This window comes from Micromys minutus (assembly GCF_963924665.1).
Source record: "Micromys minutus genome assembly, chromosome: 18".
NCBI classification, from domain to species: Eukaryota; Metazoa; Chordata; class Mammalia; order Rodentia; family Muridae; genus Micromys; species Micromys minutus.
In genome coordinates, this window is record NC_137953.1 from 24,567,718 (window position 1) to 24,592,185 (window position 24,468).

Genomic DNA, 24,468 nt, shown 5'->3' on the forward strand with positions numbered 1-24,468 from the left:
AGTTAAGACAAATTCCTTAAATTTTTAAAACATTTTTGTGTGGAAGAAATACTCTCTCTCTCTCTCTCTCTCTCTCTCTCTCTCTCTCTCTCTCTCTCTCACACACACACACACACACACACACACACACACACACACACACACACACACACAAACGAAAATTGTCATTAGTAAATGTATCAGAACAAGAGCCTTTCCAAACAGAACTTTTGAACTCAGCGTTTGATAATATGCACCCTATCACTGAGCTCACACCTTGAGCCCCTGGAAAGACTTTCATCTGCACAAGGCAACCTCTAGTCAGCACACATTTCCACTCCTGTTGATTTCACCTCACTCTAGAATTGTCAAATATAAAGTATACTTCTTTCAGTAACTTAGGTGGCATATTTTTGCCTCAATTTCTTGGCTACTTCTTTGAGATTTTTTATTTGTGAGCCAGGCTCTAGTTAATCAGCCATCGTATTCACAGCAATCCTCCTACCTTAGGATCCTACAGACAGGTATCAGAAGCATACTTGACGAGCTTGAGTCTCATATTTTATTTTATTTTTGTGGAACTGCTGTTTGCACAATTCATAAATTGTTTTACCCAAAATAATATGTCTTACAGCAATTTGCTTTTAGACCTGCTAATGAAAACCTAAAAAAGAAAAATAATTCTTTCTCTTTCACAGCTTTTTATTCTTGACTTCCTTCGGTTGTATATCTCGGGCAGAGACAGCCTGGTCAAGCAGCAGCCCAAACCTCACAGAACTGGAGTGACTCTCCTAAGAATCTCTCTTGCACCCCTTGTCACACTCCACCCACTCCGAGAGAAACAGAGTAAACTTATATCAATCCTTGACACACACTAAGCAAGTGAACAGCTGCAAGTCTGTCTGCTCACACTCCTATGAAAGTCCGCTAAAGTGGTAGGAAGGATGTGGCTGAAAAGACCAACAGCTGACAGACCTCCCAGAGACCGCTATATCTAGGTCGTCCAACCCAGACGCTACTGCGCAGGTCAGACGCAGCGCCGGGGAGGCTGCTGGGTGTCGTAGTTCATGGTAGCTATGGCTGGGCACAGTTTCTGAGTGGGTAGTGGGTGAATTCTCTTCCACTGGGGCAAGACATTGTTTCCTTGTGTGTTTCTGAGACGGTCTTACTATGTACTATAGAGTACTAGAATTCTGGGCTACATATGCACTACCTGCATTTAGTAACAAACTACATTTGTTTTCTTCCGGGTCTTTGCGGCGTTTCCGGAAGTCAGGGTCAGAGGAAGTTCCGCCCCTGCAATAGGGGCGGGATTCCGGACGCGGACCTCTGAGTTCCCGCCCCGTAGTCCCCGCCCCTCACCTCTTCTGGGCGGGGCCTCCTCGGTTTTCCCCGCACGGGGCGGGGCTCCGGGGCTGGTGGGCGGCTTGTGGCCGCGCCCCTGGGCTCGTACCCGCGGCTCCCGGGCTTTCGCGCCGAGAGCACGCGGGCCTGTCAATGGACCGCGCGGCCGTGGCGCGAGTGGGCGCGGTGGCGAGCGCCAGTGTGTGCGCGGTGGTGGCGGGCGTGGTGCTGGCCCAGTACATATTCACCTTGAAGAGAAAGACGGGCCGTAAGACCAAGATCATCGAAATGGTGAGTGCGGGATCCGCGGCTCGCACGCGAGCTGCCGAGGCGGCGTGGGCCAGCCTCGGCCCTGCGAGGGCAGGCTGCACGCGAGCTGATGCTTGACAGTGTTTGTTTCAAAGAGTGGAGAAAATAGATGCTCGGAGATAACTACCTCTTGCTGCAAAACCCGTTTCTCCAGAGCTAATCTGTGGTTGGCACCCGCCTCCAAGAGGTGCAACTAATCCGATTCAGTCTTCTGTCCAGGAGGCGTTTCTTTTTTTGTTTTCTGTTGTTACTGTGGGGTTTTGTTTTGTTTTTGCATCGTCGGGACGATCTTGGGTTACATTATGAAAACAGCGTTCGGTGTTTTTAAAAATGTCAGCGAGCCAGTCGGATATTGGAATAGCTCGATTATTTGAATGTTCTTCCTTGTTTTATGTTCCAAGTTTCAGTCCTCCAAAACTCTTCCGTAAATCCTAGAAAGGTGCTTATTGACGGCGTCCTTAAAATCGTTTGTCTCAAGGATACCATTTGAGGTTTATTTTAAAGTGATAAGTTGTCCCCAGAATGGATGTTTCATTTGGGGTTTTTGGGTGGATGTTACTGTTCGATCTGACTTGAGCATGGCTGGTGTCATTTATTTACTGGAGTGCAAGTGAACATCCGGAACTTACATGTAAAGTTGAAAGGCTGTTACTATCCTAAATATTTTAGCTTAATTCATTTATTCCTGGGTTATTAGAGCATATTTTCTCTATATATCTCTGATTGCAAACATTTTTGTGGCAGAAGTTTTGCCTCTCTCCCTGCCTAGAGAACTTACATGGCTTTATTTTGTTCCATACTCAAAATTTATAATTTTCCATCAGTGGGGGGAAAAAGATGGTTTCCCTGTCTTTCTGTACCTACTTTAATGGTGGACTGATTTTCTACAAAATCTTGGTTTGCTTTCATTGTAAAAGGGAATGAGGGACCACCAAGAATGCCAACTTTTTTGCTCGTAGTGTACAAATCAGTTCTTAATCAGTGCATTGTTTTAAATTATCTGTAATATGTGCCAGGTCCCCTAATAAGCTTTTCAACAGAAGACATAAAAGACTTAGTTTTGTTTTTTTTTTTTTTTTTTTACTTTTGTAATTGTAATTGATTGTTGATTTAGATGGGAGAAGTATTTGGATGACCTGAAATATAAATTCCAGCCCCCATTCTTTCTCTTTATAATGGCCATGTTTGGGGAGTCCTTTATGTCTCCACCCTTTTCCTTCATAGAATCTGTACAAACCCAGGGATACCCACTGAACATCACTGTTCTGATCAGAGATAATATATAACTACCTAACCAAGGTAGGCCAGGGTAAAAAAAACTGGTACCAGTTGTGGTCTTGGTGATGGTGTCCCTCTTGCCTCAGCCACCTCAGTGACTACATTCCTGAGTCACCCTGCCCACCAGGACATTTTTCATTGAAAGACATCAGGGGTTTGCTAGTGAGCTATGCATGCGATAGTGAAAATGTCCATTAATCTGGCAAAGCCAGAGAAAAACGATTCAAAAGGCATGCTAGAAGTATTTGGAGGCAAGCCATTTAGTGAAGTTGGCTGGTGCTTTACGATTTAATTATCCTTGTGTGTGCCCCCTGAGTCTGTGTTAACATCCACCTGTCTGTACACACACCCTCTATACTGGTATAGGCCCCAGGGCTTTCCACGTGCCAGACAAGCATGCCTACCTCATCAGTGCCCTCCTATCCCGTCCCCTCTTGAGACAGGGTCTTTCTGGAGTGAGAAAGCTGGAGTTTTGGTTTCCTTAGAAAGCACAGAAATACTATAAAAATATGTTTTCCTTGTAATCCCAAGGGTGGGATATGGAGCTGGTTCAGATTGTCCACAACAGCTGACTGTGATTTGTCTTGGGCTCTAGTAGGGGTGGGGTATTTTTCAGTGGCAACTTGTTTCTGCGATGGAGTGACATTTGGAATTCTGGGAACATTTCAGGGGGTATGTAAATCTGAGGACCCAGAGAGGCAGGGTGGGTTGTTGGTGGGTTGTTGGCTGCTGCTGGGTGCTGTTTGTTAAGTAGTTGTGCACGAAGAAGAAACAAGAAGAAGGAATTAGATATCCTGATGGTGAAGATCAAACTTGCCCCACAGAACTTGACGCCTCTAATTATCAGGATGCGGTCTTAGGATAACTTGCTCCCTTCAGACCCCTTACTCTATTCAGGGATTTCTTTCCTTTCCTCCCTATCCTTTTTTTCTCCCTTGTCTAGTGCTAGGGAGTAAGGACAGAAGAAAAAGGATGGAGAAGGGTGGAAAAAAGTAGCCAGGCACATCGACATCTTTCTGAATTCTTTATCCATGCCTGGAATTTGCAGTCCTGCCTCTGCTAGGATTGCAGGCATGCACCATGACCAGCTTCAGATTTCTCTTTATCACACGTACAGTCTCTTAAGATTGCTGGTTAATTTGTCATAATCAAACCCTCTCTCTAAGCATTTTGCTTTAGCACGATTTAGATTGACTGCAGTGTGAACAGTTCTCATATATCACGTACCAGTTTCCCTTGTTATTAACGTCTTGTGTGGCTCATTTGTATTGACACATTATTAAATGCACCGCCACCCTTTCAGATTTCCTAAACTAAATGTCCCAGGTGTCTCTCTTGGGTATCACAGAGCACTTGGTCATCCTGGTTTTCTTATCTTACCCCACTCTGGTCCAGAGATTAAACCCAGGGCCTCTTCACATGTGTCCTACGCCCACCCTCCTTATCTTGTCCTTTCACTGGGCACTTTCTCAGCTTCACTTGTTTGCGTTCGTTCACAGTTCGAAGTTGTGGTATTTTGCAAAACAGCCTTGGTTGGGTTTATCGGGAGCTTTTGTCATGATTGTCTGGGGTGGCGAGCTTCTCGAAGGATGACTGGAGACGTGTCACCTCCATCACACAGCCAGGGTGCACACTGTCATCCTGACCTCTGACTCGTAAGCTCTACTTGAGGAATATTTGCCAGCATTGCCCACGGTCAGTTATTTTCTGTCTCCACCTCCATCCTGTGACCTTTGGAAGGAAGCTGGTGCAAGAAGTTTGCCTTTACAGTACGGAGTTACAGTTCACATGCTTGTGGGTAAAGTGACTTCAAGAACTTGGGATTATTCTGCACTGGACCCTTGGCAGTCCTCCCTTGATTATCCATGAGAATGGGCACATAGATATTTACCTTATAATTGGAGCTCTATCTGTTGCTAACATTGTCTCCGTCTGACCACTGAGAGCTCTGTCGGCTGAGTCTGTGTCTTTGTCATATTGTCATTGAGTCAATAAATGTTTTCCTGCTGAAAATAAAATCCTGGAAACCACAGGAAATGCTGTGGCAAGAGTGAGCAGGGTGAGACTCAGTGTTTGGGTTGTTTAGTTTCAAGACAGGATCTTGCTTTATTGTTTATAGGAGACTCAGCCCCCCGGACTGAACTGACCCTCCAACCCTGTCTTCTCCTTCAGCTAGGACTTAGTGTGTGCGGTATTACCTGGCCCTTAGGACAGAGGTTTTACAGATTACAGCCCATATGCCACATCCCGGCGAAAGCCTCTTTTAGAACTCTACTATTAGTGATCTAAAACGGGTTTGAGGGTTTTTGGCTTTGTTTTTTTTTTTTTTTTAAAGATTTATTTATTATATATAAGCACACTGTAGCTGTCTTCAGACACACCAGAAGAGGGCATCAGATCTCATTACAGATGGTTGTGAGCCACCATGTGGTTGCGGGGATTTGAACTCAGAACCTCTGGAAGAGCAGTCAGTGCTCTTAACCGCTGAGCCATCTCTCCAGCCTGGGTTTGAGAATTTTTTTTGATGGTGGTGGGTTGGGTTGGGTTTTTTTTGGGGGGGGGGGAGGGCAGGGGGAGTGCTTGATTTTAAGAAATTAAATGAAAGGTCAGCAAGATATATTAATGAGTAGAGGTGCTTGGTGTGAGGCCTGCCAACCTGGATTTGATATCTAGAGCACATGGGTGGGGGGGGGGGGGTAGCACCAACTTACAGGTTATCTATGGTCTCCACATGCTGGGCCCTGGTACTCTCCTCCCAAAAACAAAATAAAATAATCAATGTAATTAAAATGTTCTAACAATACGATTTTGAGGCAGTTCACAATCATATCGGTTTCACTGGTCCTTAGATTTGTTGACTTACTGAAACAGGGTCTTTCTCCTTGTGTAGCTCAGGCTGGCCAGGAACTTGAGAGTCCTCCAGCCTCAGCCTCCAGAATTACAAGATTGCTCCGTCACACCCAGATTTCCGGATTCGCTGTGAATTTCTGCATGATCAGGGTTGTTTCCTGCAACAGTATTGAGTCACTGAGATAAGGTGATTTCCTGTTGCCCCACACACAAACAACTTGGCAAAGAGTTCAGGGGCCAACACATCACATATCTCTGTGAAAAAAAAAAAAAAAAAACATTTTCAAAGCAGTTATATAAAAATATTGAGATGCGTTAACATTACAAATGAACATATATAATAAGTTTTAAATTTTTTTTAATGCTGGGGATTGAACCTATTACATGCTGGGTAACCCTTTACAAATCCATTTGCATTTTTATCTGGAGGTTGAGTTCTCATGAGTTGCCAAGTCTGGCCTTGAACTTGCAATTCTCTTGCCTTGTCTCCAGATTAGCCAGGATTACCTTAGTGTACCGCTAAGCTTGTGACAGATTTTGGTGATATGAAATGGTGAGATGGTGCAGTGGTTAAGAACACCTGTTCTTACAGAGGACCTGGGTTTGGGTTTGGCTCAGCACCACCTATAACTTAAGAGTGTCCAGTGCCTTCCTCTGACCTCTTCAGGCAACAGGCTCACAATGTGCACAGACTAGGTGATCTTGTCACCCCAAGAAAATAAGTCTTTCTTTTAAATTCAGGTATCTTCCCAGAGCTGGGCCATGCGTCTCCAGTTCAGGGTGGCCATTCCTGTGACTAGCGCTGCTCATTATCAGCTGCTAACAGAGACTCTACCCCAGCAGCGGAGAAGACTGAGTATGGCTAGCCAAAGTGTCCTGCAACCACGTGCACATTTCCCTGGTCTGCTGCTTTAGCTTTAATGATTGTTCAGAGTTATCAAACTATATGTGCCTCTGTGGTTTTTAAGATTTAAAAAAAAAAGAAGGGAAGATTAGGAGCAAAGGGATATTCTAAGTGGGTATAGAGTATCTTTTCCCTCTTTAGGCATGACAACCAGAAACCCCTGTGGAGCCCAGTAGGAGTGGGAACCCTGGGTCCAACAGCTCACAACCAAGACCCTTACTCTTTAGTTTGTAAGTGCCGTGACCTTGTATAGGTTACCTGCCCTCACTAAACCTGAGCAGACTGTAACTTGGAAAGTTCCTCTCTTTAAGCCGGGGATTGTTTTCCATGTCAGAACGGTACTGTTACAGACTGAGTGGGTCCTTTGTGGCAGTTAAGATAGAAATCCAGTACAGACCGAATAAAGTTCTGTGAAGCAAAAGCAAGGTGAAGGTTAGAAAGAGTATTACAAACAGGCTGCAATGAGGGCAAAGAAGCTTCAAATGTAGGTATAGGGGTGTGTGTGTGTGTGTGTGTGTGTGTGAGAGAGAGAGAGAGAGAGAGAGAGAGAGAGAGAGAGAGAGACTGACTATAACCATCCTTCGGGAGAGTCCCTCTTCAGACCTTCACAGCCACCTGCACCATCTTCCTCCTGGCTCAGGCTGTGCCAGTGCTTGTGTGCCTGCCTCCCCTGCTGCCCTCCCTGTGCTAATTCTGTATCAAAGATGTAATAAGGCTCTGGACTGGTTCTAGGTCAGACTCATCATTTTTGAGGTTCTTGGATTGAACCTGTCAGCCAGTGCCTTCTGTTTTATGTTGTGATTGACAGCCAGTTAAAATTCAGAACAAGCAAGAGATTGAAATGTATCATTTCAAAGAAAAAGGCTTTACTGAGGCAGGCTACAGCTCCCTTCCGGCTGGAAGTTTGCTGGCAGTGAGGTGGCGGGGCTCTGGGCTCTCCCATTTTCTTATCATCTTGCCCAAATGTTTGTCCTTGACCAGCCTTCCCTTACCGTTTTTTCCCAGGAGAAAGGAAGCCCTCTCCTACTCTCTATACCCTTGTAGCCTTCCCTCAGTGTATCTTTTCTTTTTAATTTAGTGATAAAAGATATTAGTGTGTCATGTAGTAGAGGATGGCCTTGTCTGGCATCAGTGGGAGGAGAAGAAGCCCTTGGTCCTCCTGCCAAGGCTCAGTGTTTGAGTGTAGGGGAATGAGAGGCGGAAGAGGATGGTTGGGTGGGTGACGGGAGGAGAATCCGGGAAAAGGGATAACATCTGAAATGTAAATAAAATATAACTAATACAATCAGAAAAAAATTAAATATATTAGTGTGTTTTTCTAGACTACTGTTTCATTTTTAAGATGGCTTGGGGGAGTGTGTGAGAGAGTTAGTTACATGTTTACAGGTGCCATACAGGCCAGACATCAACCTTGGGAGTTTTCCTCTGTTGTGCTCCACTCACTTATTTTTTGAGGCAGGATCTCTCACTGAACCTAGGGCTGTGGTTTTAGGTGGACTGGCTGAACATTAAGTACCCCCAAAGCCCCTTCTCCTCCTCAGCACCCTCCCTATATCTGCCATGTGCCCCTACCATCTCCTGAGTGCTGGGATTAAAGGCATATATCACAACACCTGGGCAAAAGAAACCACTTCAATAAACATTTGGTATGTTGTCACTAGGATCTTGTGGTACTAATGCATGGTTGTCCTCTACAAACATGTAATCTAATTGAGAGCTTGTTCAGCATCTCTATCCTGTGGTATGCCACGGGTATTTTCTCTCCAGTTGCCAGTAATGAGTGGAAGAGAATGCAATTCTCTTTCTCTGTTCTTGGCTTACTAGCTATTGCTTTGGACTTTTAAGTGTATGACAGAGGAAAGGGGGCAACATTGAGGGCAGTTTTTAAAGCTAGACAATTCTTATTTGACAAATGAATTGCATTGTCTTGGCTTTCAAGTTCACTAGTTAGGATTTGTTCTTATGTACGGAGAATTGAGCCCAGAGCTCACACATGGGAAGCACATACTCCATCACTCAGCTCTGACCCAGCTTCATGCAGGATATTTAAAGATGGCTGTTCCTGGGGCTACTGACTCCGTCCCCAGATGAAAGTGCCTGTCACCAAGCCTGATGGGCTCAGGTCAATCCCTGAGACTCACACAGTAGAAAGAGAGGTCCAGCCTACGCCAGTTGTCTGTCACCTCCACCATTCATGCAGAACGGTTGGTTGGTTGGTTTTGGTTTTGGGGTTTTGGTGGGATTTTTGTTTGTTTGTTGAGGTACAGAAGATTGAACCCAAGGTCTCACACATGTCTAGGCAGGTGCTGTGCTCAGAGATAGATACAGATATATAGATAAATATATACTCTTCTTCCCTGTGTCCTCTGTGTAACTCATTTTCTTGGATGGCCACTTACTCTCAGCCTTTGAGGTTTTTTAAGTGTGTGGGGAAATTGTGGGAAGGGATGTAGGGGTGAGTGTGTGTCTGTTATTGTTGCTGTTCTAAGCACTGGGGATTCAATATGCTAGGAAAGCATTCTACTTGAGCAAGCACCCTTCAAACAAACCCTCACATCCTCTTTAGTCCACATTTAGGGAGTTAGCTTTGAATTTCTGTAATGAAAATGAAGGTGGTGTGACTTTCTGACAGATGCCTGCTTATTTTCCTATTCATATTGGAGAAGATAGGATCTCGCTGTAGAACTCAGGCTGCCTCTGAACTCAAGTATTTGAGCCTCAGCTTTCACAGTGGTAGAAATACAGGCACGTGCTGATCAATCAGCTCTGGAAATCATTTGTCAGTAAATCTCAAAACAAGTGTGAAATCACTTTAGAAGCTTGTTTTAAAATATACATCCCGAATTCTCAAAGTACATGGAGTGCCTAATGAGAAGTTGACTTCTTGACATGCATCATGAATGTGAAGAATTGATAAGCCCACTGTAGCCACTATAGTAATTCAAAAGGAAAAGAACAAGGGGGTACTATTTGGTAATAGGGTGCTTGCCTAGCATGCATGAGGCTGAGTTCCATCCCTAGTACTACACATTAAAACAGATTGAAGGGGATGGGAGAGATGACTTAGCAGTTGAGAGCACTGGGTGCTCTTCCACGGGACCCAGATTCTATCCCCAGTGCCGTCACCGCAGCTCACATTGTCTTTAACTCCAGTCCCTGCAAGCTCCAGACCCTCACACAGAGCACATACATAAATGCAGGTAAACACTCGTGTTTTTTTAATCTTAGAAGAAAACAGAGAGCAGTGAAGGCATACATACATGCTTTTTCTCAGCCTGATCCAAAATGGTTAAAGGGTTATGATCCCATCTGGTGTGCATAAGCCTCTTTTTTTTTTTTTCCATTTGCTTTATCCCAGTGATTAGTTATTTCATGCCTTGATTTGTTTTTCTTTTTACCTGTCTTGACGCATTTGAATTCTTCTCTGCACAGGAATGAGTATAAAATTTATCGCCCTGTTCCATGGATGAACAGGCAAATGCTTTACAACTAACTACAAAGCAAATTGATTATTTACAGAGACATGTCTGGCTTCTAGTTCCTTGTGCTGTCCTTACAGGCCATGATTTGCTTCTATCCTGAAAAATGAACTGAGATCTAATAGCTTAGCAAAAGTACGGATGGCGGATGGCGAGGAGGACCATGTGTTGTCCTAGAAACCAAGGTTTAGAGATTAACATTTTTAATTAGACTACATCTTCCCAGTAACTTGACACCTAATGAAGGTGAAGGAGGTCCAATTGTAACTAGACACAACAAAAGATATCACCCTTGCTTTCAGGGTCTTATTTTTCCAAGTTTCTTATAAGCATGATCCTAGAAAAGAAAGGCAGGAAACCCAGTAGTAAGACAAGAGCCAAGCTGGGCTACAGGAACTCTGGCAGTAGAACAAGGGCCATGAGGGACACCCAGGACTCCCAAGAATAAATAAAGGCTCAGTCAGGAGTAGGGGGATTTGGTAGTAGAAGGGCATGCACACACACACACACACACACAAAATCCATGTCAATTTATGTAGTAGTTTAAATGAGAATGTCCCCCATAGGCTCATATGTTTGAATGCTTGGTCCCAGAAGTGTTTGGGAAGGATTGGGAGGTGTGGCCTTCTTGGAGGAAGTGTTTCACTTGGAATGAGGCCCCTCACCATTCCCTGTTAGCTCAGCTCTTTCACTTGTGATTCAGATGAAAGCTCTTCGCTACAGCACCAGGAAGCCATGCCTGCCTGCCTGATTACTGCTGTCTTGTGTTCCTCAAAGTGATGGTCATGGACTCTAACCCTTGGGGACCATTAGCCCTAAATTAAATTCTTTCTTTTTCTAAGTTGACTTGGTCATGTTGTTTTGTCACACCAACAAAAAAGTAACTAAGACGGCTTACATATCAAGTACCAAGGTTTTACGCTGTGTGTCTTTGGTATGATTTCAGATTAGGTAGAGAGACTTACTGAGATTCATATATAACTAGGCTCTTACACGAAGGAAAATAGCTTCAGGATGAGTCAGCAGGAAATAGGAGTTGGGAAAATAGTACATGCTGTAGATTTAAGTAGGAGTGGAGGGAGGAGATTGAAGAGAGGTTAAGTGTTTTAACAATAGCTACCTACAATTTAGAACAGAGGCCAAAGGTGAAACAAAGTTTGAAGCTCAAGAACTATGAACTTGTTTCCTTTTTCTTCTTACCTTAAAAGGATTTACTTTGGCAATTGAAGTTGGTTTATGCATTACACTGTTCAAGTTTGAGGAAGAGGGAAGTATTGATAAATTTAAACCCAAAGTCATAGACTGTAAGAAGAACAAGCAGATCTAATTTGTGACAAACCATGTCTTCAAGGAAATCAGAGATGGCACAGGTGGCAGTATTTGAGGAGTAACAACCATTACTAGTCAAGTTTGAAGAAAATTTATTTTAGGATAAAAGATGTAAACATATTAAACTCTAGATATTAGCCTTATCTTGATAGCCAGCTTTCTTTTTGTGGAATTGTCTGAGAATTCAAGGCAAGTACTCCACCACTGAGCTACATCCCCAGCCTCTGAAATTATCTTGAATCCCCAAATTAGCAAACATTTCAGAAATTTTTATAGCAGGCTATATGACTTTGTTCTTCTAAATGACATGTGTCATGCTTCCTTTTGCATTATCTTCATGCCACAGTCAGCCACATTTGCAACCCTGCTGACTAATAAGTTTGATCATGCATCTGGTGAGTCTAGAATTACCTCATGAACAGTAGGGTTTTTTTGGTTTTGTTTTTTTCTTGTTTTTTTTTTTTGTGTGGTCATCTGTGTGACACATGAGACCAGTTCCAACCTAGTTCCTGACATTTTAAATTTGCTCAAAAACTCTTGACATCCTTTTACTTTCTCTGTTTGTATTCACAGCATAATCATTGACTGGGGTTTGTTTTTCCTTAACAGCAGTGTTTACCATCTGGCTAAGGTGCACAAAAGCTGCTTACATACATTATGGCAACCAGAGAACATGGAGCATTAGTTTTAAATGCAGTTCTCCCACTTGCTAGTGATTTAAGGAATGTAAATTATGTAGCCTTGTCTCATACACGCAGTCTGAACCAAAAATCTGCAAATAAGAAAGGACCAGGAATCTGACGTTTCTCTTTGGTTGGTTTTCCTTTGGTTGTTGGTTTTTGAAAGGAGTCTCATAACTGTAAACTAAGCTGGGTTCAGAAGCCATTCGTTATGGCACACACTTATAACACTATCAGCACTAAGTGGCTCAGCAGGGTCAGAGGTGCAAGCTCATCACTATCTCTATGAAACACTGTCTCTGAAAATAGGATAGAGTAGGGAGAGACAGAGAAGGGGGTGGGGGACGAACAGAGGTTCAACTTGTAGAGTTGTATAAAATCTTCACAAAGGGTGTTTGGCTTGGCCTTAGTTTTCATAGTAGTTGAAATGTTTCCCATAAAATTTTGTGCAAAATCCTTTTCTTGCTTTAAAAGTAACTTAAACTTAAAAGTCATTTAGAGATAATTAGGGTACACAAAAGAACTTTTAAATTTTGGTTGTGCTGGGAATTGAATTCAGGTCCTGGTATACGCTGAAGCAAGAGCAAGAACCACAGCAATAAAACTGAAACAGAAGGAAGGGTCACAGATGACGTGGGCAACTGGAAGCTGGGCTGTGGTTCATTAGCCATTTAGCCATCTGTGATGCTTCTCAGAAAGGTGACTACTGTCCTTTCGAAGGTGGCCTGGTCCATTATGTTGAAGTTTGTGGATGTGGGCCAGCAACATATTTAAACCAGAATCAAGAAAGTAAGGCGGCTGTTTACTTTTCTGTGTCTCCTAGCTCCTAACTACACATCACGCCTCGCTCGGACTGACAGCGTCAGCATTTTCATCATCATGTGTTTAAATGCAGTGTAGATACCTTAACTGAGAGATTGTTTTGCTCACATATCAGCCATGGTCTGGCAGGTGGCACTTGGGAGGCCAAGGCAGATGGGGCTTTGTGAGTTCTAGGCCACCCAGGGTTACTTACTGAGACTCTGTCTCTAAAGTAAATAAATTTTTTAATAAGCAAACTAAAGTCATTAAATACAAAAAAAACCAAACACCCTGTAAAGGCTGGTTGTCAGCTAAACTATATCTGGAATGAACTGCAATCCAGAATTGGAGGGCTCACCTGTGATCCAGATCTTGAGGCTGGAAGATACAAGTTTCTGACCTGGATCCTGGCACGGAGACCTTGAGGCATAGTGGCCATGAAAAGCTTAGGTCCAGGAAAGCTAGTACATACTTTTAATCCCAGGACACTGAGGCAAGGAGATCTCAAAATCAGCCCGGGACAAAGAAAGTCCCAGATCCAGGCCTGGTGGTACTCACCTTTAATCTGGACCACACCTTCCGCTGGAGGCCTAGATAAGGACTTTGGAAGAAGGAAGATTCGATCTTCACCTGCTAGCACTTACTTGCCAGCACATTTGTTGGAATCTACTTCTGCTGAAGACCAGCTAAAACAACTTAGTTTTAGGGACTGAGCAACTAAGATCCCTGGACTTCCCATCCACAGCTGCCCATTGTGGGTTAGTTGGACTGCAGACTGTAAGTCATCACAATAAATTCCTTCAATATAGAGAGACGTTCCACAAGTTCTGGGACTCTAGAGAACCCTGACTAATACACACCCCCATTAGTCAGGAACATCTACATGATGCAGCCTTCCGTCAGCAGGTGGCAGGCTTCTGCCTTAGACGCAGCTTTCCAGTGTTGCTGCACTATTCATGTGTTGCTGGAGCTGAAGAATGCCTTCCAGGCAAGAGCTGGGAAGTACCTAGTCATAGGTACTTAGTTTTTTTTCTTGGTATGCATTCATTGTCTGAGCATTATGTGTGTGTTCCCCTCCCTCCCTTCCTCCCCCCCTCTTCCTCCCTCCCTCCCTCCCTCCCTCCCTCCCTCCCTCCCTCCCTCCCTCCCTCTCTCTCTCTCTCTCTCCCTCTCTCTCTCCTGTTTTTAAGATAGGATATTACCATGTAGCTTTGTACTCTCAGAAATCTGCCTGCTCTTGCCTCCTGAGTTCCGGGCCTGAAGGTATGAGCTGCCATGCCTGGCAGGTTACACACACTCATGGAAACCCTCAGAGTTACTTTAACCATTAAGCTATACACTTTAAACTAGTGTGACAATGCCCAGCTGTGGCAGACTTTAGTTGTCTTCTTGTCTTGTTTTATATGCTCCATGCCTTCTCTCCCTCTCATGGTTTTAGTCTACTAGAGTAGAAAAGATATGAAACCATCTTGCGGTTGATGAGGGATTGCTTAATCTGTGGGTAAGTTCCTTCTTGTAAGTAGGTGGAAGTAGATACAAAGGTCCTCTGTACTCATGGTGGTCTGCATCTTGTGACGTCACGTCGTCTCTTATATTGCCCCACATGCCCTTCTATTTGGGAATTTGGGTTGGAGACAGCATTAAGAATAACACCATAATCTAAGCGGTTGTGGCATGATGCTTGGAACCTAAGATACAGTCTTACTTGAGCCTGCTGAGAAAACAATAAATGTCATAGTTTTTAAAAATATCATATTTTTAAAGGCTTATTTGTGTGTATGAGTGTTCCTTATACATATGAGTATTTTGCCTGCATGTGTGTGTGTGTGCTTGTTGCCTAGAAAGGTGAGAGGGTATTAGATCCCCTGGAACGGGAGTTATAGATGTTGTGAGCTGCCATGTGGGTGTTGGGAACAGAACCTAGTTCTCTGCAACAGTAGCCAGTGCTCTTCACCACTGAGCCATTGCTCCAGCCCTCAGATCACCATATTCTTAGATGAAGCTTCTTCAGGAACAGCTATCGGCACACTAGTCAAGTCTGGCTTGTCAAACTTAGAATTCTAGAAGAACAAATGGTTCACTTATGGAGTCTTAAAGAAGCAGATAGGAACCACTTGAGAACTCCTAAGCCTTGTAACATGTTGAAATGTAATACTGAAACTCCCTGACAGTAGTTATCATGGGGGGGGGGCGTAGAATCAGGTATGATATAGTGCACATCATATTCCCAGCATTTGGGAAGCTAAGGAGAGGGGATAGTAAATTCGGGACAGGCCTGGAGCTATCTAGTGAAACCCTGTCGGGAAAAAAAGAGGGTGCAGGGGCCTGGGGCGGGACACACTACAGTGGGGATGGACTTGGGACCAAGTACATACTGCATTATTTGCCTAACTTGGAGAACACTAGCTGTAATTATTAGCACAATGTCTGCTCACTGCAGTCTGAAGCTTGGTTACTGTGTCCAGGTAATGTTAGTGACACTCCCTACAGAAAACACCTGCAATCCTCTGATCACTTATTGATGTTTGATTTGCTTGCACTGGCTGTTACAGAACACAGTGTAGTTTGTTCTGGTGCATTGTTGACTTTAGAATCTATAATGGGAATTAGTCATGGTTAGGAATCACCTCAGGGCCTCCTGCATACCACCTAAATAAAGCACATGCCTTCCCACTGAGCAGTACTGTGGCCAGTTAGTCATGCTTCTTATATGTTGTGGTTGGGAGGCCTGAAGATCTTGCTGTGTGGTGAACTGTCTCTCTTTATGGTCTTTGTTAGGATGAACCAATAGGAAAACTTTATCTTAGCGCTTTTATTTAATGGGCCCTATACAAAATAGCAATCTGTAGGAATAGTGTTTCTTCTGAGCAGAGAACAAACTGTATGTACTGCAAAGTCCAAGATCCAAAAACATCTTTATCTTGTTCTGTTTCAGGCACAGAGATTCTGCTGCAAGTTTGAGTGATACAAATCTTGATGCACCAGGTCATGGCACATTTAGCATGAAGCATGAAAGGCATTTTAACCAAGAGAAAGGATGCAGGCTGCTCAAGAAAGTGTTTAAGTTTCTCAAAAGAAGTTTGATATCTCAAGACGCTTAGTTAGCTTTGGGGAAAGGTCTTAAGGTTTATGGAAAGAGCTTCATATTCCACCGCCTGTTTCCCAAGTAGGCTGGGCTGGCTGGCCACCAGGCTCCAGGGATTACAAGCATGTGTCACCATACCCAGTTTTTTTAAACGGGAGCTCTGGGGACTAAACTCAGGCCCTTGTATTTTCTGGACCGACCCAAGTCCTATGAAACTTTTTAGTGGCAAACTCTGTAAAGTTCTGAATAGTTACCCAAACGTACAAATGGATATCACTTTCTCCGTTGATAAAGATGACCATGCTTACTAGTAAAATAAGCAGACATCTAGCAACAGTGTCAGAGTGGGAGAAAAATAACCTGGCAGGTATTTTAAATAACCTGTCCTGTGCAGTGTCCTTGGGCATTGCACTTCCTCCTCCAGTGCCTGCCATTAGGAGGGATGTGGGTGGTTTCAGCCAGGCCAGTCACAGTGCAGAGATGAAAGTCCACTCCACTGCTGAAGACCCGCCTCTGTGACTTCCAGCTTCTTCCTAGTCCTTCTCAGAAAACAATGGAAAATCTATTTGAAACAAACCTGGTTTTGTTTTGCTTGTTACGTGGTTCTAAGGTTCAAACTCAGGGCTTCATGAATTCAAAGCCACTGACTTACATCCCCAGCCCCCCTAAGTGTTTGTTTCTAACTAATGTTTTTTGTACATACAATATATTTTGATGACTTTTCTTCACCAACTCTTCCCATAACCTCTCTACTTCCCTACATACTAAGCCATGTCCTTATTCATTCTCACTCAGATTCTCCCTCTCTCCCTCTTCCCAGCTCTCTCTCCATCTAAACAAAGAAAAAAGAAAACCCTCAGAGACATCAAAACAAACAATCAGGAGACCAATAAGACCAAAAACAAAAAGTAAAAAAGGTCAAACAAAATATCATTGAGTGCGTGTGTGTCTACAAGCACGGCCATGGTGTGGAGATCAGAGGAGGACTGTGGTTGGGGGTTTTGTTTGTTTTGTTTCCTTTTATTGTGGGTCTCAGGGATGGAACATAGTTTCTCAGGCTTTTTACCTGCTGAGCCCTCTGCAGAGCCAACCATTCTTAGAGCACATTTCTCAAGCACTCTCGTGTAAGCATGTGCATGTAGTCGATTGCCTACAGTGGCACAAAATGATCTTAGACGCAGCCTTGCTGCTCTTGCACATCATTGACAGGCGGTGATAAGTGGCTTGTGTTCTCCAGATCCCATATTGCTTTACCGTGAAGAGGGAAGGCGCACTGACTTTTCTCGTGCTAACTTCATTGCATTAGAGCTTGTCAAGGGCTCTTTCGTGCTTTAGGACTGACAGTGCAAAAGCCCTCAGCAAACATTGCTCAGTCTTTGGTAAATCCCAGTCCCTCCAGGAGGAATTTTTATTTCTATGTTTTAGACAAGATTCCAGACTTTGTGGTCTGGAGCCTGCCACTCCTCTGCCTCCACTTTGAAGAACCTGGCTCCCAATCCAGGTCTTGATATGTTACTGGCCAGGATACTGTCCAGCCTTTCTGATTATGAACAACATTAATGCCACGTGCTCTTGACTGCCACAGTTAAACAGTTTCTTTTCCTACTCAGGCTATGAAAGCAGGCTGTCAGTGCGTGGATCCTAGCCTGTGTCCCATTTTCGACTCCCTGTGCTTCTTATACAAATCCAACGCTGCTTCTTAGCAGCTGTCAACTCCCTTAGAAACGTACGAACCGGGGAGTGTGATACACAGGGTGCTGGGATGAAGAGGAGCACCCACATACTTAGAATTTAATAGGACATCTTTATTTGCTCATGTCATTTAATTACTTATATCTTCTTACTTCTTTTGGCATTGAAGCAGGGCGTTGTTTATTCTTTGCAGTCCCTCTGTGTACCAAGCCACACCCACAGCAGAAGCTAGTGAAGTTTAGCCACGTCCAGTATTCTGTTTTATTGTTTCTAAGGCGGCCTCTTACTGTAGTGTCACCTGGCCTGGGACAGTGGCCCTCCTGTTCCTTCCTCCCAGGTCCTGGGATTGTAGGCTTGACCCACCCCATACTGCACCGTTCATTTCTGAGAGCTGTGTGCATCTGTATCCCATGGGTGTCAGTGACGCACCTCTCTGATAATGTTTTGTTGTGTTTGTGGTACTTGGAGTAGAGCCCAGCGCTCTGTACATGCAAAACAGACTGCCACTCAGCTTTGCCCCCACTCCCACCTGCCCTGTTTTGGAGTGTTATATTTTGTTTGTTCCTTGTTCTGCTTGTTTACTTTTGAGACAGTATCTCATTTAGCCTCGGCTGGCCTCTAACTCTTCTGACCCCCTTGCCTCTACCTTCCAGGTGCTGGATTACAGGCATTCACAGTGCCCAACTCTCTCCTATGTTAAAAATCAACTAGGTGTTGTCATTAAGGATGCCCACAGTTTCTTAGTATTTACAAGCAAATCTACAGTCTATATGTTTATAACTATATCTTTGCGTACTGTCATATATCCATGGGGTAAGTTACTAGACACCAAGTGGCATTTCAAAGGAGTGTTTATATCTACAGCTTTTAGTAATATTTCTAAATATTTCTCTAAGACAGTGTGGAAGTATAACTCCAAAACTCCTTTGTTAAAAGAGCTAATTTAGGGCAGATTAGTATATTTTGTTTGCTGTCCTTGAATTCCCATCAGTAATTAGATATAATAGGTCTACCTCTTAAAGATATGTTTTGTCAGTGAGCCTCATTAAATCTTATTATAATAAGATAGCAGTGCCTCGGGCTGGAGAGATGGCTCAGTGGATAAAGCACTCGCCACGTAAGACTGGAATTAGGATTCCTAGCACCCATGTAAATGCCAGGTAGGTGTGATGATACTACCTGTAACCCCAGTAACAAGGAAGCAGGTAACAAGGATCCCCAAGTCAAGGTGGATAGGCAAGCTGCTGGCTTAAATGAGAGACTGTCTTAATATTACAGAGGAGAGCAACTGAGACGAACTCTGTCCTACACAAGCTCCCACCACACACGTGAATATGCACACACAGCCTGCAGAGCGGGAGGTGCGGTGGTGGTGGCTGCGGTGACGGCAGCGTCATGTCTCTGAGTTTGAAGACAAACATAGCCAGTGCTGTGTGATGAGACCTTGTATTCTGTCACCACTCTCTCCTGCTCAAGGCAGCCCGAGAGCTCTTATGGTAAAGTGGACTTGTAGTTGACCGGTCCTGCTTCAGAAGGCTCTGGAAGCATGAAGATCACCTGAGTTTGAGCACAGCCTAAGCAATCTCTTGAGATCATTTCTCTGAAAAAAGGACTTGCTACTTCACAAAGTTTAATTACTAAAATATAGCCTGACGTCATTCCCCGAACACTGTGGAGAGAGCCAGTAGAAAAACTTATTTACATGTGAAAAGCTTAACCGTGTTCCTGATGATAAAGCTTCCGGAACCCCTGGTTCTACCTTATCTAGCAGGCCATGGTGCCCTATAAGCTGCTGCCCTCCAGCTGCTCAGCTCAAATGCTAAACATTGTATCTCACTGCCTACCAACAACAGCAACAGCAGAAACTTTCATATTGTGTTGCCAAGGCTGGCCCACATAGACCAAGCGATTTTCCTGCCTCAGAGTCTTAGTGGATGAGACACAAAAGGACACTGTTATACCTGCATATTCCAGTTTTATAGTAGTCTTCAATTTGGGGCATGGTTTTATTCAAACTTATCAAAAGCTGCAGGAAAATATAAAGAAACTGTAAGAGCCTTCAGTCCTGGAGTAAAATATGCAGAATACAAAAGGTACCATTTTAGTTGTGTTGGATCTAGCTTGGTGGCCCTAAATACATTATTGTACATGCACTTCCGCCACACAGCACCCTCAGAACGGTTTTCGTTTAAAAACTGGAACTCTGTCTAATTGAGCAACAAGAGCCTCCTATCTGCCTTCCCCGGCTCCAGCAACCAAACTTCACCTTTTCGCTTTGCCTTGAAGTAGAGCGTCCAGCAGAGAAGTGCACACATCACAAGTGCACACGTCGGCCACAGGAAAGGAGTGGTCGAAGAGTTAACAGAGTTCCTTCTTGGATTGCAGAGCCCTGGCTTGGCGGAGCGACCTGCGCTTAGCCTTGTTTTCCCCAGCTGCTTAAGTTCTGTAAACGGCGGCAGGCGGGCGGCGTGGTGGTATCCAGCCGAGAGCCACCAGCTCCCATAGCATAATCCAGCCCTGTTCCTCGTGCGTCACGGGACTGTTTGCATAAGGCTTAGTCAAAGCTTTGGGAGCCGCCCTCCCAGCACCTTGTGCTATATTAGTGCTTCTCAGACAGGAAGAATTTTCTTTTGCTGGTGCTGCCGTACGGGGCTCGTCCGGTTACCTTCAGAGTAAGTGCTCACTGGTCCAGAAGCCATGGGTTTCTCCTGTTTAACTTGCCGTGGTTCTGGTGTGCTTCTCTCTCTTCCTGAAACTAGCCATTTAAAAATGCAGAGTAGAAAACATAAGTAGACTAACCTAATGCACGGAAATGTAAGCTCTTTTTTTGTAGTTTGCAAAGGTGTGTAAGTGTTTAAACTTTCAGATATCTTAGCGCAAGACCTACATTTTATGTGCTCTGATTTTAGAGATATCTTATTTAGACATGTGGGTGTGAGGCAAAAGTAAAGTACTCTCAGAAGATTAACTTACCCAGTTGCTATGTGACTCAGTTTTGCAGAGCCACAAGTTTATTATTGCTGGTAATAAAGATTAATATTCATGCCTGTGAGTCTTACCCAGGATATTATAGACTGTGTTTATACTGGTATGTTTTATGAATTGATGAGAGCTAGGTTTCTAATGTAACAATTTGCATACTGAAAGTAAGATTCAGACATGTAAAGACTGGGAATATAGTTCAGTGATAGACTATTTGTCTAATATGTATAGGACCAAGGCTAGATACACAGAACCTCCAAAAACATATCCTTAAAGCACAGAACATGTGTGTTACAGTAAAATCTAGAATGCTGTGGCCATGTCAGATTTTTTTTTTTTTTTTTTTTTTTTTTTTTTTTTGAGGCAGGGTCTTACAGTGTGTGCTGACCTCTAACCTGCTCAGAGCTTCCTACAGGGTATCACCGTGCCTGGCTCTGCATCACATTTTACTAACTGAATTTTCCAAGTCACACAACAGGCTGTTGTGTAAGCAGCTTGCTTGGCTTTCCTGGACACTGTGCAGTTGCTCCAGAAGTGACAGGACAGGAAGACCTCGGAGTACATTCGGGGCCAGCCGTGCATCTGCCTTGGTCTAATGTCTTGAAAAACGCTCTTTTTCAAGAGATGGATGGAAGGCTGGAGAATTGCATTCCGAGCTCACAAAGTAATAGTTTTTCACAGTTATCCATAAAATCCAGCTGTTGTTTCCCCGTTTAAGAAGATTGGCATAAACTGCCCATCTCGAAATAGACAGCTTTTCTCCCCGTTTCCTCCCACACTCTCAGCTGTTCGCTTTCAGTTTTGTTTATTGTCTGTGTGGAGAATGTTTCACTTTCCAGTTTGTGTGTTTATATTTCTGTCTGCGGAGGTGTGTTTAAATGCAACACGGAAATTGTTCCAGTCCTCCATTAAAAGTAAATTTATAATTTTATTTCTATTTAATAATCACCCTAAGAAATTTGACACCTTAATGCAATGACCTTAAGACAAATAGTACTGGTTAGCTGAGAGAGGTAAAAATACTGCTGAGTTTACCGGGGACAGTTAACACTGTTGCCAAAGTCCTTCCCATATTAGAGTGAAATTTATCTTTTCTCCTGTAAGATACACAGCTCCCCACATAAAGTTTCATTACCTAATCAGTGTAAACTTCATGTTTCTGCCAACATCAAAATTAAAGCAGAGTCGCCACTTAAACGCTGGGTTCATCAGTTTGTTTTTTTTCTGCTTTCCTATGAATCAGAGTGGAGCAAGTCTTAAGTTTGCCCAGCTTACACTCGGATACCTTCAGGTCTGTCTTTAAGCAAGTAAACTGCATATGTAGACATTCCCATTTACTGATGTAAAAACTAGAGCCTCAGAAGAATATACAGCAACTAAAATTCCTAGAGAAAAAAGTGAAGGTCTTACCTCTTGCTTCCTTCTTTAGCCTTGTTCTACACAAGCCCGTGTAACACCGTTAGAAACCTTAATCCTGAGAGTACACAGAGTATTGTTTTCTAGTTTTCAAATTTTTCTAGTTCATCTTCCAAGATCCCAGATTTAAAGGCTTTAAAACTTGGCAGAGTTCATACTTCAAGGGTAGAGCTTTCTATTTTTTTGAATGTCTTCTGTACTTAATGTGTTTTCCCAGCAGCTCTTCTCTTGAAGCATCTGCCACAGCTGACATTGGCAGAACAAGCTAGAACTTTGTATATACACCAGGTCTAGGCTTACAAGACTGTTGGTTAAAAATACTCTGCTCTGATACTCAGTATCTTCTTTCAGATAGTCCCAGAATGCTGGCAACTGTGTGTGTGTTGTGTGTCTGTGTGTGTGCTTGTGTGTGTCTGTGTGTGCTTGTGTGTGTGCCTGTGTTTGTGTCAGTGTGTGTGTCTGTGTGTGTCAGTGTGTGTCTGTGTGTGTCTGTGTCTGTGTCTATGAGTGTGTCTGTATGTGTGCCTGTGTGTATGTCTGTGTGTCAGTGCCTGTGTGTGTGTCGGTGTTTACACTTTGGTGACAATACAGGTGTGAAAGCGGGGTTAACTTTTGATGAGTGGAATTTAAATTCAGACCCCGTGTTGAGCACTGGGAAGAAGGAAAGCTCTCGGGTTACCATAGCATAGTGTATGTGAATTACTGAAAATAAGCACCTGCCCAGTGTGGTGGTTGTTTTTCTATAATCCCAGTAATTGGAATGATAGGTAGAAGGATTGCCACTAATTTGGAGGCAAACAGCACTATATGTCATAATCCTGTCATAGAGGAGACAGTTGCAGGGAGACAGCTGGCCATTGTCTAATCTTTTATTGATCCTTCTTTTGTTTGTGATAGTTCAAGGACCAACCATCAATATTTGAAGAGGCCATAAGACCATTTTTTACTAACACTAACTTTTTTCCTTTTATTATTTTAAAGCGTGTGTATAGGTGGCCTAGGAGGGCATCAGATCACCTGGAATTAAATGTATAGTCAGTTGTGAGCTACCTGATGTGGGTGCTGGGAATGGAACTCGGCCCTGAGAATGGTCAATACACATTCTTAATGGTGGAGGCATCTCTTCAGCCCCCACTGACTTTGTTAGTCTTTGTCCTGCTGCAGATCAAGTTCAGGACTGCATTTTAGGCAAATCCTCTACCACTGATCTACATCTCCATCCCCATCAGTGGCTCTTTTAAAACTAGTTTTTGGCTGGCCCATGGTGGCTCGTGACTTTAACCCCAGCACTGGGGAGGATCTGTGAGTTTGACGACAAACTGGTCTACAAGGGGAATTCCAGAGTTTTTGATCACTAAACTTTTATATAGCTGGAGTAGAGTAAAAAGTAAAGTCATTATGGAAGAATTAGTAATTTCCTCTTAAGATTTACACTATGGAACAAAATGAGAATGATAGTTTTTTTTTTTTTTTTTAATGGATATAAAATTCATCCTGTTGCCTCCTAAAAATGCTCATTTTATTTGACTGACATGTTCTATATTGGCTTTGTACCAAACCTTATGCCAAGTACAAACGCAACACAGATTCACACACAAAGAAAGATTGTAACATAAGAAAATTTAGCATGGAGGAAGAAGGGCTCCCTCAGCCCCACCTACCTGAGAAGCTATTTACAGTTGATAGCTGCTGAAGGAGCTCACTTTTCTTCTCTTCTTTAAGTGGTTAACCACTGGTAGGTTCCCATACTCCAGTGGATGATCCCGTGCATGTGTGTGTGTGTGTGTGTGTGTGTGTGTGTGTGTGTGTGTGTGTGTGTGTGCTCACGCACAGTGGGGTGAGTAAATAAATATTTTTTGTATGCTACGTCTTTTAATTTCTATATAGATTGGGCACAGCCAACACATTTTCTCACAGGCTTCCCCCTTTGTGTAGAAGAAGTGTTGATAAAATATTCTTGCAGAACCAAGGAGACTGGCTCATGAGCACCTATAATTCCAGAACAGGAGATTGAGGCAGGTGGATCCCCTGAAGTTTAAGGCAAGCCTGACTATGTAGTGGGAACCAAATGTGTAGTCTACTTTAACCCTTTAGTCAAGTTTATTAATACTAATTTAGTTCTTAGAAGAGAGCGTCCAACTCTTCATATTTTCATCCTAAAATTCTGCATAATAGAGGAGAGCCTATGCTACAATTGCAAATACAATCCCTTGGTATTTAAATCATACCAAAATACCATCTTCCTGTGTCATTAGCATACATTAAGAACCTCAAATGTAAGTGTGTCATGTGTCCTTTTTTCCCCCCTCTCTCTTGCTGTGACATCACCTGGGGGAATCC

General features: G+C 43.5%; 1 protein-coding gene across 3 annotated transcripts in view; it reads left to right on the forward strand.

Annotated features, from left to right (window-relative positions):
- Positions 1 to 1,385: 1,385 nt before the first annotated feature.
- The window catches only part of NT5C3A (5'-nucleotidase, cytosolic IIIA), a 40,365-nt gene continuing 17,282 nt past the window's right edge, over positions 1,386 to 24,468 (forward strand). Inside the window, exon 1 of one of the 3 annotated variants that reach the window (XM_080931909.1) lies at positions 1,386 to 1,614. In XM_080931909.1, coding sequence (XP_080788035.1) covers positions 1,477 to 1,614 — 138 coding nt within the window. In that variant the 5' untranslated portion in view covers positions 1,386 to 1,476. Of the gene's footprint in view, positions 1,615 to 16,097; positions 20,403 to 24,468 lie in introns of those variants that run through there. The other 2 variants (XM_080931911.1, XM_080931910.1) reach the window with 2 other exon arrangements.